Genomic DNA, 14,701 nt, shown 5'->3' with positions numbered 1-14,701 from the left:
CTCATGTACCGCTGCTTGGTCGCGACGAATTGCCAGTCTTAGCTCATGCGCGGCACAGATGAGCTTCAGCAGTAGCTGTATCCGTTCCGTTTTGCGTTAAAATAACAACCTTAGATACCACCAGGGAAACGTTCCTCCTTACAAGCGTCGTCAACGTCAACGAAGTCTATTTCTGCACGTACAAGGACTATAACCCCAGCTGCCACGCCGCATGGAGTCCGTCTTCGACGCTGAATGAGTGGGTGATTTTCTCCATCGCGAATGTCACTTGCAACAGCACGCTAGGCCTACAAGGATAGGTCTAGCGAATGTTTCCGGCATTGTGACGTTATCATAGGCGAGATCTAAGACACGGCTGCCATGATGTGTTTCCGACTTGAGCGCAATCACTTTCGCCGTACATACTACTTGCAAAGGCATAGCCTTAGAGATCTGTTGTTACTCGGAGAAAACCGTCGCTGGAGTGTATATTTGAACATCACGTACTTATTACATATTTTGTATATCAATAATTTCCAACCAATCACGCTTTTTAACACCTAAATGCAGTAAGTTTATGCGCAGATGCGTAATCATTCTGAGCATATACATCGCAATCTTTTATCGCGATAGCACTTTTATGAACGCTCCAAGCACATTTCTGCCATCGCCGTCGCCGTGATGTTCCGTATACAGTCTAAGGGCGATAATACTGTCGCCGCACGTCGTATGCCGTATGTGCGAGCGAAAGCACGCGAGGCAAGCCGAGGATTGTGGCTCAATCTGGCGCGCGCGAACGAAGAAAGCGGAGAGCAAACGCGCCATTTTCCGTCGCGCGAGAAGCCATGGGGGGATTGGAGGAAGGGCGGGGGGCGGCGTTGTGCTCCGGCAGCAACTGCGCATTTCGCAACCGGCGCAACGGGATCTGATGATCGCGGCTTAAAGCTCCTCAAACTTTGTAAAGTACTGCCACGCTTTGAAGAATGCCGCCGCATCCTCGCGCGCACTGGCCGAGGCCGACGCCGCGTCGTTATTGGCCTAATGGCATCACGTGGGCCCTCGCGCCGTGAATCAGCGCCATTTTTGCTCGAGAAGCGACTACGGAGTGGCGAGAAGCGCATGTTGGCGCCGTTGCTACGCTCGAGCAGTGTAGGCGGCGCCACGGTCGAGGAGGGAGAGTGAAAGAGAGGAGAAACGAGGAGTGAAGGCGGAGAAGGAGAGTGTCGCTACTTTACGAAGTTTAAGGAGTTTTATCGCGACTCAAATCTCGAGCGTCATCTCGCGCGTCACGGCTACAGCTAGCAGCGAGGCGTAGCTGCGAATGCTCGTAGCCCATTTATATTTTTTTAAAGCAAAGGTCCGCTAGGTATATGGAAGGAAAAATTGTCTCGCCATCCCAGCCCTGAGAAATTGGTTGTCCAGTAAAGCTGTTGACAACCGCCACTATAGTGGTGGTTGTACGCAAGTGCTGAGGGGAGGCGGGGGGCTATGCAATGCTTTATCGCTTTAGAGTAGCGGTAGTAATGGTAATTCAGAGTAATAATAGTAATGTGAGTAATGGTAATTTTGACAGCACGCCGCAACGCATAGCTGTGCTGCAACAACATTGAAATCAGTTGCTAGGCTGGTTCCTTATGAAAGGCTAGGGACGTCACTCGCCACGTCGCAAGCTGCCGTCAGCGCGGCCAGCTTGCACAACAGTAATCTTTACCGGGGAACGCATGCGGGGAGCGCTGCTTGCTCCGCATTGTTAACAGGAGCGCCTTATCATAAATCATGTGGTGCGGATGCCTGTTTTGTGCTTCTTTAGTGAAACGCACGCTCTTCTGTACGTTGCATGCGTGACTCCAAAGAATGTACGTACTGTTCGCTTCACTTTGCTGATTGCTTGAAGCCTCTGAGTCACTGTTTCTGGCCTGCACTGCCGCCCGGATCGGCTCACATTTTTGCTCACGGATGCGGACACGAAAAATGCCGACCACCGAGAGGCTAACAGCTTCGCTGTGAAAAATAGGGAGGACCACGTGACACCGATTCGTGGGAAAAGCACCCAAGCATAACGTGACCGGTCACGTGATGGCAAGCGGTCGTTTCTAGTGCACCTCACGCGGCTACGCTGGGCTCGTCATCTATGCCAGCTCCACCGGTCGAACCGTCCGGAGCGTTTCCGTAGTAACGTTTATTCAAATCGATAACTGCACGTGAGCTCGTTGTGATCAGTCGTGTTGTTTCGGACTGGGATACGCCTGAATAAACGGAGGGGCTCACGCGGTATTGTATAATTCGTTCTTGTGTTCATTACGCGCTCGAACATTCAAGACACATGAGGAAAGTTTAGGGGCGCGAGCCGTTGTGTTTCTAAGCGCGGTCGAGGCGAACCTCGCAAGCTTGCGAATCAGTCGTTCTTGCCTGTTCTCGGAGTGTTAATGGCTGCGCGTGATAGAAGTGCTGCAGCGTTTTGGAGTGGTACACAACGGCAACAATGTTTCCAGGTTACGAGGCACAGAAGCAGAAGCCTCAAATGCGACGAGCAGTAAGCGGGCGGCGTGGACCGGGTTACGATCGATTGACAGAAAGCGGTGGCCCTACTACGGCGGCCAGCGGTGCTCCTACCCGGCGTGGTGTTGGGCTGCTAAGCACGAGATCGAGTGATCAAATCGCGGCCGCATTTCGACAAGGGCGAAATGCAAAAACACCCGTGTCCCCTGCATTGGGAGCCGTTAATTAAAGATCCCCAGGTGATCAAAATTTAGCCCGGGTCCCCCGCTACGGGTGTGCCTCATAATAAAACCGTGGTTTGGGCACGTAAAACGCCACAATTCAATTCAAAACTAAAACCTACCGTGAACAATATAACGTGGTACGTAGCTAGTCTGCAAACAATGTGCACCGTGCCGTTCCCATGATTCAGCGCGTCATGTGCGCATGAGGCGAGAAAGCGCATAGAGATAGGTTAGAGAATGTTTGGCGAAGGCGAACTGCCTGACGCCATGCTCCCTCCGACTTTCCCTGCATGATTGAAACTAGCTGGCGCTGATGAACTTCGCGCACTTCGGCCGTTGGGAAGCGCGCAAACAGAAAAGCGCGGGCAACGGAGGCGGCTTACAACCGGCACGACAATGAGTCGGTCGCCCGAGTTCAGGAGCAGTAATTTGTTTAGCAGAAGTAAAAAAGCTTCACTACGAGACATTCGGTAAAAGAATTGTCTTCCTTTCTCACCTTGTTTCAGCTCGCACATGCGCGACGATACGAAGCCATCGTGAGGCGATGCTCAGATGTCTATTACTCCGCAACGCAGTACGACGACTGCCGATGGCGGTGCGGAGATCGTCGAGGCTGCTGGTCTTCACGATACTACTCCTCTGCTGCACTGGTGTTCTGCTGTTCCTAAGATGCAGAAACATCTGTGCCACGTGGCTGACGACGACGGAGTCGAGCTCGGTTTGGATGACTGAATCACTTGCTCAGAAGGCTTCACCCGCCACCAACTCGGCCCCGGACCTGAATTGTATGTGGAGGGCTTATTCCGGGGCCGTGTATTATCAATCGATCACTTTAGCGGATACTTGTGCGTTACCGTAGCGCCCAGTCCGTGGGCCAGTTGAACGCGAGTGAACGCTGATGGGCGGTGTGCGATTCCCTTCGTCACAGCCAGTTACGGTGGCGTGGCCAATGAGCACGCCCGGAAGTGACGTCGCCAACAGCGATAGCTCGAGAATAAAACATCAACGGGAGTCCAGTGTTGCCGTCTTAGCTATCTTGTCGCTAGATACGGAAACGTATTTGCTAGCACTATACGCAATATATATCTATCCAGCAAGCAAAAAGAAGGGCAATAGACGTGTAAAAGAACAGACACGTCAGAAGCAAATGACCATAGCGCACTGCTGACTTTAGCACAGATGTCAGTACGATTGTGACTGATGTCCAGATATGTTCTAGTGAGTCTGTATACTGTGTAGAGTCTATTTAGGGCAGTAACACAGCACTTGCCTCTCTCTATTGTAACGAGGATAAACATAGCTACAGGCAGGGCACACATATCTGAACACACATATCTGAAAATATTAGCTCACTTATTCACTGGAAGTTGCCCTATTGCTCGCAGGGACAACCTGTCCAAGCAAGAATGAACTTCAATCAGAGCACCACTTCCGCCTTTGGGACGAAAAACTTGCGCAGGTACTGCGCTTTTCTGCTCAAGGACATCCTAGGACAGAGCGGGAGTCATGGCACGCTGTAACAGACAACATCCACATCTTCTCTGCGTTCCTCGTCACCATGAAAGAAAGCGCAATCCACATCACAAGCCTCGTGCGAAGCCACAAGCCGACATTAAGCAGCACTCCCATTCAACACCCACCTCTGGTGTGCATCATTCGGACATCCAACAGCACAATCAGGCATGAAGCCCGTATCCAACTAGTCTGGACCTGGCTTAATCCGAGCTTCAAGAATGCCCTGATCCTGTGCCCGCCGCTGAACAGAACGATTCCCATCGATGAAGACATCCAAGTGGCAGTCACCATTCGAGGTTCTCTCACGAGTTCTTTGCGATGGCTCCAGCTGCATCGCCCGCCAGAACGGGCTGAAGGGAAGTGTTGTGCCGTGTGCGTCAGACCGTCTTACGGATCCTCCATTAGCCTCTGGAAGATTGTCGAGTTCATCTCACACTACAGACTTGTGGGAGTGAGTACATTTTACTTCTACGACCTGCAGATGTCATCGGATGCCAAGCTCCTCCTGGCGTGGCTGCAGTCTGCAGGAGTTGACGTGACCCTCGTCCCGTTCAAGCTCATTGCCGACACAGGCGACGTCCATGCACATGGACAAATGCCGGGTCTCTATGACTGCATTTTCCGGTCCATGTCCAGAATGGAGTACTACATCCATGTAGACATTGACGAGCTCATGGTTCCGCTACGGCATTCCAGCATCCCATCCTTGGTCCAGGAGATGGAACATGAAGGCAATGGTTCTGTTGCAAGTTTAGACCTCAGGAGCAGGTACTACTGCTCCGAATACCCTCTCAACTTGCAATATTCCAGCCTGGAGGACCTGCCCCTTCAGACGAGACTGTTCACCTACCACTCCGTGGACTTGCATCAGCGAGACTTCACGAAGCATATTGCTCGCTCCAGGTCGGTCTGTGAGGCAGGAGTTCATAGCGTCGAGCAGCACTGCACAGGATACAGTAAGCTCCTTGTGGAGAGTTCGGTAGCCTTCATTAACCACTACAGACGCTGCTGCGAGTTCACGCAGGCGAGTGCTGTGCACAAGTGGAACATCTCCCTTTGGAACATCAGTCACCTAGCTGTTCACCACTCATTCATAGAGCTTTCGGCGCATATTGAAAGTGATCCACTAGTCAGGGCAATAAGGAGTCTAATACCGTAAGACCAGGGCCCTTGCTCGAATGAGACTTAAAGGGACACTGGGCTTAAAGAGGATTTATAAGTAAGAGAAAGACAGAAAAACAAAACTAAGGACAGGTGGTGACGCTGCATTAAAGTTCCTGCACAGGCTCCTCACGACGTCATAGATTTTTTTGCCATCTGCTCAGGCCTAGTTTATTTCTTATTCGTGAAAGTTGACAACACTGTATTCTTGAGGGCCCAAAGACTAAGCCACTTCAAAATACTTTTGCCGAGGCACAACAGTGACATTACGTATGAAAAACAGTTTGAAATTTGCAACGCTGCTCAGACCTACCGACCCCGTGGTTTCGGTACGAAATTTATACAATTGAACTTTGGCCTTCATTCTCTCTTCTAATAACCAGCCTGTTATCGCGAATTTTATGCAGATAGAGTTTCGAAGCATTACTTTATTAGTCTGAACTGATTTTGGTTGCAATTTTCTTTCCCTTTATTTGGTTATCCCCAACCAGGCAGATATCTGCCGAAGGTTAATCTTTGAATTTTAAGCGACCCAATGTTCCTCTTTAGTATCCCTTTAAGAACGTCAGCAATGCCAACAGGAATATAACAAACAGAAGCGCCTGTTTTAAATTGTAAAGCTAGCTTTCCTGTGCCGCAGTCTGCCAAGCTATTGAAAGTCATTTTTGCAACGAGCACACACCGTGCACAGTTGGGCCAATGTGCAATGCACAGAAGAGCGCTTGCAAACTAGGAAAAGGGTCTATTCATAGTAATTTAATTAATGTGTCGGATAACCAGAGGGCACAGGAAGACGAGCATCCTAGCAGGCCACAGAATATGAATAAATGTGCGTTTAGACTTCCACGGCACAAAGGAACCGTGATGAAGCCGTGACGAAAGTGTGAGATAGACAGATGCGAGTGCGCAACTTTGCGGAAAAGAGGAAGACTGCATTGGTAGGGGGGTGCGGCCACTGGCTCTCGTTGTTGGTGCCAGCCACTTTGGCTGCTGTGGCCTGTACACTCACATCGGTCAAGTGTGACGAGGCCTGTAAGGAAGATTTAATGGTGCATCAGCAGCATCTTGCAGCTCAGGCCAATGACCCCAAAAAAGTGTGCCACAACAACCAATTCAGCACTATAATGCCATGTGCTGCAGTCATCGCAACAACTGCAGATGTAAGCGATTGCCAGTTCCAAAACCAGACATTCGTTAACCTTCTCTGCTGCTGAGTTTGGACAATGAGAAGCTGCTCGTGCCTTTTAGTTACGAAGAAACGACAGCTTATCATCTCTCACTGGGACCTTCAGCAAACATAGCCTGACACCCAAACTAACTTTTACGAGGTGAGAGCTGTCCTGCACGTTTTGTGATATGACAGTCCTTCTTTATATGTGTCTTTTACAGTCATTGTACAAAAAATGTTTTTGTGTTCACTGACTTTGTGTTCACACACCCACTTATAACAGCAGCATGGGCATCTCATCCAGCCTTCTGAACGATACACTTTTCAATTGCTTTACAATTTTGAAATGCTATAACTTATAGCATTTAATAACAATGCACATTTACATCAACGTGAAACACAGTGCTATGACAGCATTTGTAGGCAAGCTTGACATGAAATTGAGATGCAAGTAAAACAATGTTCAAGCTTCAGTATATCTTAAGATTCAGATTTTGGTTCCTGCAGGAGGTCTTATGGGTGTTTGTTTACTGTTAAGTTTGGTTATGTTGTCCTCAATCAGCATTACATCCAAGCATAAATTGTAGATGACGTCGGAAAAGTGCTTATTTCGAAATGGATTTCGAGTTCCCAGCCTTCTGCAGGTGTAGTGGCAATCGCAGACAAGAAGAGTAAACATCTTCACAAATTATTTTATTATACAGATGGCACACATCACATATGGAACTGTCCTTTTGTCTACTTTTGTAGGCTGTATTGTATAGGTGCTTCCTAAATATCGATTCTGCTCCCACTTCTTTTCAAGGTAAGCTTGAAGAACAAATTACAAACTGTATTTGTTGATGTATTTATATGCTGCTTCTGCAAATAAAGCATTTGGTTGCTAGTGAGTGCTCTGTCCTGTTTACTTGCTCGTCCTGTGTTGCGCTGTTCCTTTTTTTATTCTAAATTACAAACTAGTTATTAACATGAGGACCACAAGGGTCCGTACAAAGTTTACAGAGCACATTCAAAAACTTCATACAGTGGAACCCCGTTGATACGTTCCTCGCTGTTGCGCTTTCCCAGAGGCTACATTGAGTTTTCATGGTGCCGACCGAAATTCCACTGACTCCTATGTATTATGTCCCATTTGGTACAGCGCCATTCTGTAATGTACCCCCACCTTACGTGGATTTGGAAGTGGCCGCCACATGAATATAATGGAGCAGGGAGAAATTGGCTCTTGCATGTTGCCACAAACAACCCATTCACTGCAACAAGCTATGAATTTATTGCAACAAGTGACCAAAGTTTGCCATAAATGCATTAATGGACAAAGTTGCACAAGCAGGCACTGCACAAACATTGGGAAAAATACATGCACATAGCAGTTGGCGAAGGAACTGAAAAAAATGTGCACCAAATAAGATCTGCCGAGAACCACGCACACTTGACCAATTCTTCCGAGTACAGGGCTACATTTACTTTGGCGCCTACAAGTCATTTGCATTTCTGAACTGCTGGTTCTCTTTAGTCAGCTTCAGTGCAGGGCAACTGTGTTATGCAGTGAGGCACACACAAAATACTGCAGTAGGGGCCACTGCCACAGATCACCGTATGTGTCCCGTAATTAACAAGTGCACATGAGCCGTTCCTGGTTACAGTAGACGCAATGAGAGATATAACTGCACTGGCAGCCACTGTTTCTTATGTTTTGCTGTGGCGATTTGCAATCTTCCTCACGGTTACGTTTTTTGTTTTTCACGTTTACCACACATATATGGGGTTCTACTCTATTCAGGTGCATACGATGAATTACTCTTCTGCTGGATCATTTTTCTATGCTTAAAAGAAAGCCCCCGAATTTTTTTAAGTCACCACAGCCCACCGTGTCGTGTCTTTATTTTAGGTGTGGAAAAAAAGAGGCACTCAAGTCTGGCAACGAATCGCAAACAATTGAAAAGTAACATTTTTCAGATATGCTCTCCAATACAAATTGATGTTTAGGCCATAAACTAAAGAATTAAAACGTTATAAACCAGTACTAGTCACTCCATAAATAAGAACAAAAAGAATACCGAAGGATTCTCCAGCAGGTTGACAACACTGAACCATTGATTCCATCCACACATCTTTTTTTTGTTTAAACTTACTTCATGTTGGCTGGGACATCCTTTAAAAATGATGATTTGGTCCACATTGCACTACAGTGAGGAGGGTTCACGCTTTACATTAACATCGTCCCACTGGCTCATGGCATTAATGGCGTTATGCGGAGGAAGCTGAAAATTTGGTTCACCACTGTGTTTGACGTCTTCATGACACTCCATAACAAAGTCATCACAGTCTCCCCCTTGTGGCGAACAAGGTTCTTGTTTTGGCACAACAAGGGGATCAAACACAATTTCTTCAGTGTCACTGCCTTGAACGACTTCTTGCTTGACTTTTAAAAGACTGAAGCCGGATGACTCAGCAGGTGCCGAGGAGCTTGCAGAGTCGACCAGTTTCGGTTGCGGTGCAAGAGGAGCCCGCAGCCAACGAACAGTATCGTCCTCGATGCAAGCTGGATTATAGTCATTGTTGTCCGCTTTATGAAAGTGCCGTGAGAAATCTGGTGGGAACAGGCCTTTGCAGTCCCCTTCTGTGTTCAGATCAGGTGGCAGTTTCTGGAACTGTTGTGTTGCTGTTCCAGAACCCTACAATAGAAAGGAGGATAGTGTCTTCGCATTGCCGAAATGAACCAAGTACAGGGGTTTCAAAAATATCAGCGGGCTTCAGCAATTCCTCTGGCACCAAACTTGTCTGTCCTAAGCCCTCATCATAACAAAGTCACACAGAAGCAAAGTGAACTTGGTTATAACTGGCATTTTGAAGCTCTCGCAGAGCCATAGTACCACGGGACGTCCCTTCTTAGAGTGCTGGAGCTGGCAAAATGTTTATTCACTCACATTAAACCTTTGTAATAAGGAAGTGAACTTCATTAAAACCAGTATTTCATTAAAGGCTGAGAAGCCCTCAATAATGTGAAATATGCTGCCTAAAAGCACTGGAGCTCGTAAAACGCACAAAGTCATACTCGGTAGCGGTTACATGACCGCAGTTGAAAAATTTTTTGACACCTGCGATAAGCTGCATCATGTGTCTGTTATCATCATGCGATACATTTAGCAGCAAAGATTTGTCACGTTCGCAGTGCTCTTTGCTTCTCCAGGTTGATATGGAGAAATCAAAGAGCCATACACATGGCTACACCGAGCAGTCCTGTGCACATTTCCCATGATGCACGTCATACTAGCCAGAGTCTGGTGCCACTGAACTGCAAATATTTCTGTGTAAAATGCACACATTGCTTTGGTAAGCACGAAAGGCTTAGAATAAAGTGATATTGTTATAATTATGACTAGTCATACAGTACTGCAACAGCAGCGCGATTTTTAAAGCGGACATCATTCTCAATGACAACTGTTCCGCAGCTGAGCACGGGCTCGCTGGTTCCTCCCCGGCTGCAGCGGCTGTGTTCCAATGGGGGGTGGAATGCAAAAACGTTCCGTGTATTGTGCATTGAGTGCACATTCTTTGGAACTTATTCTCTGTGAAGTGCAAAACAATCGCCCCCATTCGCTACAGTAACTGCTTCTTTGCATCTTCTGAAATAAAGGCACAGACGGTGCTACTCACAAGAGTCTGCGGCACCCAAAAACTTTCACAACAAATTATTAGGTGGAAATACTGCATGATAGCCTAGTGGATGTCAAATCTGGTTCATGTGTGCACATTGCCGGAAATGAGTTTAACTCTCAGGAGTGGTAGTGGGCAGTTATGTTTTGAATGTGTGAACAGCTATTTGGCCTTCTCAGCCTGTTTTGTTGATGTTTCTATGTAACATCTTACGGGTTCCAACAACTTAGATGTTACACCTGTAAGAATAAAACTATTGAATGTTAAGTGCTCTGCCAGTTAGCTGGGCTTTGGAGTGTTGGCAGATTGGGCAATGTACTAGCGGTGGTGAGTTAACTTTTCCTATTGCTTTATAGCAAAGGTGAAGTGCAGGACAACAAGGTAGTCTGACAATGACCTAATAACAACTTAATGATAGCAATTGCTGTTGCGGTCCTCGTCAATGAAAAGGACAGTTGGGCAAAGCAAAGCCAGCTTGAAGCGCTTAACTGCTGTCGCAGTAAAAGCACTGGACCCGGGAACCCAATGGCTTTATGCGCGGTGCCCTTGAATGGTGGGCATACCCAAACCAATAGGTGGAGGAGTGGGCAAGTTGGAATATCCTCACAGCTGTGACAGCGTGGCCAAAGTACTAAGACAAAGAAAAGCACCGTGTGGTGTTCCCTCCATTTTTTTAGCCCTTCTCTTTTGCGGTGTTGCAGCTGGGAACCCCAAACCAATGCATGTACTCGATTCACCCTCCTAGCTTCACACCTTTGATTCAGCACAGCATTTTTACTGCTTTCTTTTTCCGTAGGACATGCAAGAATGCAGCCGCTGAGGTCAAAGCCTGTGGCTGCGTCAGGCTGTGTTACAGTAGGAACTGTTTTGCAGCATTAAAGCACAACTTAAGCAAAATTTCGCTTTAGTAATTGGTTATAAATGAGTAGCATACACAATCGACTTCCATTAACTCGACCTTGATAGGGACCTACGAAAATGATCGAATTATTTAGTGGGTAGAATTAAACAAGACTCAGAAAGACTCCAAAACACACCCCAGGTCCATTTGGTAGTATTTACCCAATTCTAGCATGGCCCTGAATCAAACGCGCGCCCGCTTTATGTGTGCCCAACGTAGAAAGCTAACGTAGAAATGACATTAAAGCCTGTTAACAATGTAGATATCTAACAAACGCCCAAATTTTTAGCAAGAAAAATGGGCAAGGGTCGAATATGTGTTCCCACTATGGCAGCCAGCTTTCTGAAGTCAGCTTTGCCGCACAAATTTTTAAAGCTAGCTTGGTCGCAGATGTTTTTAAAAGTTAGCTTTGCCGCAATACAGTGCTGTTATGCGGTAAAACATACGAACGCCACGAATGCGGTTTTGGTTGCGTACCCAATGCGCAGATAATCTTCGGCCCAATTTTCATGGAAAAAAAAGACACACATCAGGATTGAGCAAATACCGTAATCGAACATTGTTAGCTACCGTTTGTGCATAAAAATCTTCCTAGCGTAGGCCGCAAATAGGAGTTTTCGATGGGAGTGAGTGTGTTCTACGCATTAACTGTCCCCTAAGTTCCGCCGAGACATGCTGCTACTAAAGGGGTCTACTGAAGTCACCATAGGGGTCGAACACTTGCATGCTGGCTGGCCAAGTTTGAATTATCTGATGAAGGGCCATTATTAGGATTGAAATAATGAAATTTTGGGCACAGATATATGCATGGGTACCGACTGGAAGCTTAGATCAGGATCAAATTAACTAGAGTTCAATAAACGAAAGTCTACTGTATCACAAAATCAATCTTGGCAAAGCTGCAGAGCTGCTGTCTTCTTATCGGCATTTAAATTGCACTTAAGCAGACAACAAGGGCAAATGGTGGTTATCAAATATGACACAGACCTTTGGGGCGCCAATACTGCCTCATCTCAGAGGTCACACAACATTCCAGGCGCTGTATCATTTTCAGAGGGCGGTAATGGCGCTTTTTTTAATTTCAGTTCTGGTGAAAAAAATGTTCATTTTTTTAAAGCTTCTTGTAATGCATCCACTGGTATTTCAAGCGCAAAATTTTGCGCAGAGGCTGCTCGTTATATCTGCACTATCTGAAACTGAAATTTTACCATGGTGTGAAATTCTGCTTCAGTTGGTCTTTGAAGCATGGTGTTGGTGATGACAATAGCTAGAGTATTCAATTACATTTTGTTCATCGAAGCTAATAGCAAGAGGCCGGCTTTCTAACACTGCATGACTTACCTTATCAGCCTGACGTCTGTGGTTGACTTGAGTCATTGCATCAGTACCATTCGTAGTCGACAGGAATGTGATCAGTGACCCTCTTCCGGATGAGGACACTGTCTGCGTGGACTGAGGGGTGCAAGCAGAAAAAAAGGAATTATCAGTGCTTGCCAGAAGTGGTCGATTGAATTTGCGCAAAAAAAAAAAAAACAAGTTCTACTGTTTCGATACTGAGTTACAGTAAAACCTAAATTTAATGAAAGCAGCTTTTACAATGAACAAAAAATCTGTTTTTGATACGCCTGCACATAATTATAGAGCCTAATAAACTGAAACTATGTTAGCATTGAAAATGTACTGAAAATCACATTTCTTAATGCCAATGAATGTTTCAGTCATTCTGGAAAGAGAGAAAGAAAACACTTTGTTGTGATGCTTTGTCCGTGTTACCATTCTCGAGTATGAGCTTCCACGAGCAATGAGAGACAAAAAGTGTCAGAATTGTTCAGGCATTCCACGTCTCCATCTTAAGGCATTCGAAGTAGTGGTAAGACTTTGGCTTATTAGTATATTATATCTGTAACATGTAGATGAGTTTTTATGTTGCTGTTTTGCACTATAACCAGATCTAAAATTAAGCATTTTTGACTCATTTGTGCGATTTCATACGTCAATGAATGCTTCAGTCATTACACTGCGTGAGCTACCACGAACAAAAAAGAGCATATGATGTTTGAATTCAAGGCGGAGACATGGTGAGCTGTCTGTTTTACACCAAGATATCGAGAACCAGCCCGAAGACGACAGCTCAGATTACAGCCAAACTTTGGTCCTGAAGCCAAACGAAGATTAATTAAAGTCTACGATACCATTCACTTCAAGTTGAAGGGGCGAACATGTTGAGAATTCCTATCTGCTCGGCCTAAGTGGGCAGGCTTGGTGCCGCCATGTTGCGCCCACGATGTAGTTTCTGTTCCACTGTGTAATGAAATTCGGTGGGAGATGCAGGCATAAGCTGCTCCCACCACTAACAGTTGTACTAACGTTATGCTTCAGCGGCACTTTTCACTTCACTTCTACACTGGCTTCTCTAAGCAGCATGCGCGTATGGCATGCTTAGTCTGCCATTCTAGCTCATTGTAACAGTCACATTCTTTACAGGCATGACGCATACAGTCACATGACACATACAGTCAGCTACGAATGTTCACTGGACACAGCACCTGTAGAAAGCTGAACAGCAAAGATGGGCAATGTAGCCTCAAACACAATGTTCGAGAGTGTGGTCAGTAGCCTTTGCAACCTACACAGTGAACCATTAAATCAGAAGCGGTGTTCCTCAACTGAGCAGAAGTTCACATTTGTCGTGGGACCCGTTTCCCCAATCTTCTTTGGCTAACTCTACATGAATTTCTGTTTACACCGTGTTTGCGCCCCACTAAATTGGCTGGGCCCATTGATGTCCCTTTGGATAACTTTTGCTATGACAATGCAACTCACAATGCCAAATGTAAGACACGTCGTTGTGGCAACAGCAATAGGTTACAGGAAATATATTTTCATTTGACTCTTTTATTGCTATTGTTAGTGCTTTACAAGTGCAATTAGCATTAACTTCTTAAGGCGCGTAAAGAAATGGAGGAAACTTGCCAAAAGGACAAGCTTTTTTTTTTTTGTGACCTAATGAGTCCCATGATCATATAAAGCAAGCCCATTAAAAATATTTCTGTCAGAACGATGAATTCTTCTAAGTAAAATAATATAAAGCGAGAATATGCAAAACATTTCTGTCAGAAAGGTGAAGCTTACTGAGAAAAGCCTTTTTTTACACTGTAACGAAGGTAAACTTTACTGCACACAAGTATCCATGCTCCCAACTTCCTCTTCAACAGCTCCTTGCACCTTCTGATGTTATTTACAAGCCAAAATAAGCCACACCATCCGGAATAAGCGCGGAGCAACAGAGGAGCTCAAATTATCTTCAGGTCAGCATAAAAAAACAAAAATGTGCTTGACAAACTGCACTCATCATTCGTCTTGTTTCCCTTGATGAACTGAGGTCGTTATACATCCTTAAAGGGACACTAAAGGTTATTATTAAGTCAACGTGGACTGTTGAAATACCATCCCAGAAACCTCGAAATGCTTGTTTCTTGCGAAGAAGAGACTTATTTTAACAGAAAATGCGTCCTGAAGCGTCCACGTACCTCTAGCAGACATCTTAAACTCTTAAACATCTTAAACAAAATATCTTAAACTCCAAAGCGCGCG

General features: G+C 45.9%; 2 protein-coding genes across 9 annotated transcripts in view; one reads left to right on the top strand and one right to left on the bottom strand.

Annotated features, from left to right (window-relative positions):
* Positions 1-6: 6 nt before the first annotated feature.
* LOC142563842 (uncharacterized) lies at positions 7-7,436 on the top strand. Of its 2 annotated transcripts, none has more exons than XM_075674506.1 (3): positions 7-238; positions 3,278-3,487; positions 4,088-7,436. In XM_075674506.1, exons 1-3 carry the CDS (start codon positions 235-237, stop codon positions 5,374-5,376), a joined length of 1,503 nt encoding a protein of 500 aa, XP_075530621.1. In that variant the 5' UTR covers positions 7-234; the 3' UTR covers positions 5,377-7,436. The 2 variants fall into 2 exon arrangements, with proteins under 2 accessions (XP_075530621.1, XP_075530620.1); XM_075674505.1 differs by having other exon boundaries at positions 3,209-3,487.
* Positions 7,437-7,795: 359 nt separating this feature from the next.
* Positions 7,796-14,701, bottom strand: part of LOC142563841 (uncharacterized) — a 32,509-nt gene continuing 25,603 nt past the window's right edge. For all 7 annotated transcript variants that reach the window (XM_075674501.1, XM_075674502.1, XM_075674503.1 and 4 more), the window contains 2 exons: positions 12,449-12,559; positions 7,796-9,224 (listed from right to left, as the gene is read on the bottom strand). In XM_075674501.1, coding sequence (XP_075530616.1) covers positions 8,733-9,224; positions 12,449-12,559 — 603 coding nt within the window. In that variant the 3' untranslated portion in view covers positions 7,796-8,732. The remainder of the gene's footprint in view (positions 9,225-12,448; positions 12,560-14,701) is intronic.

Source organism: Dermacentor variabilis, chromosome 11 (assembly GCF_050947875.1).
Source record: "Dermacentor variabilis isolate Ectoservices chromosome 11, ASM5094787v1, whole genome shotgun sequence".
Taxonomy (NCBI): Eukaryota; Metazoa; Arthropoda; class Arachnida; order Ixodida; family Ixodidae; genus Dermacentor; species Dermacentor variabilis.
This window is presented reverse-complemented; position numbering and strand designations above follow the sequence as displayed.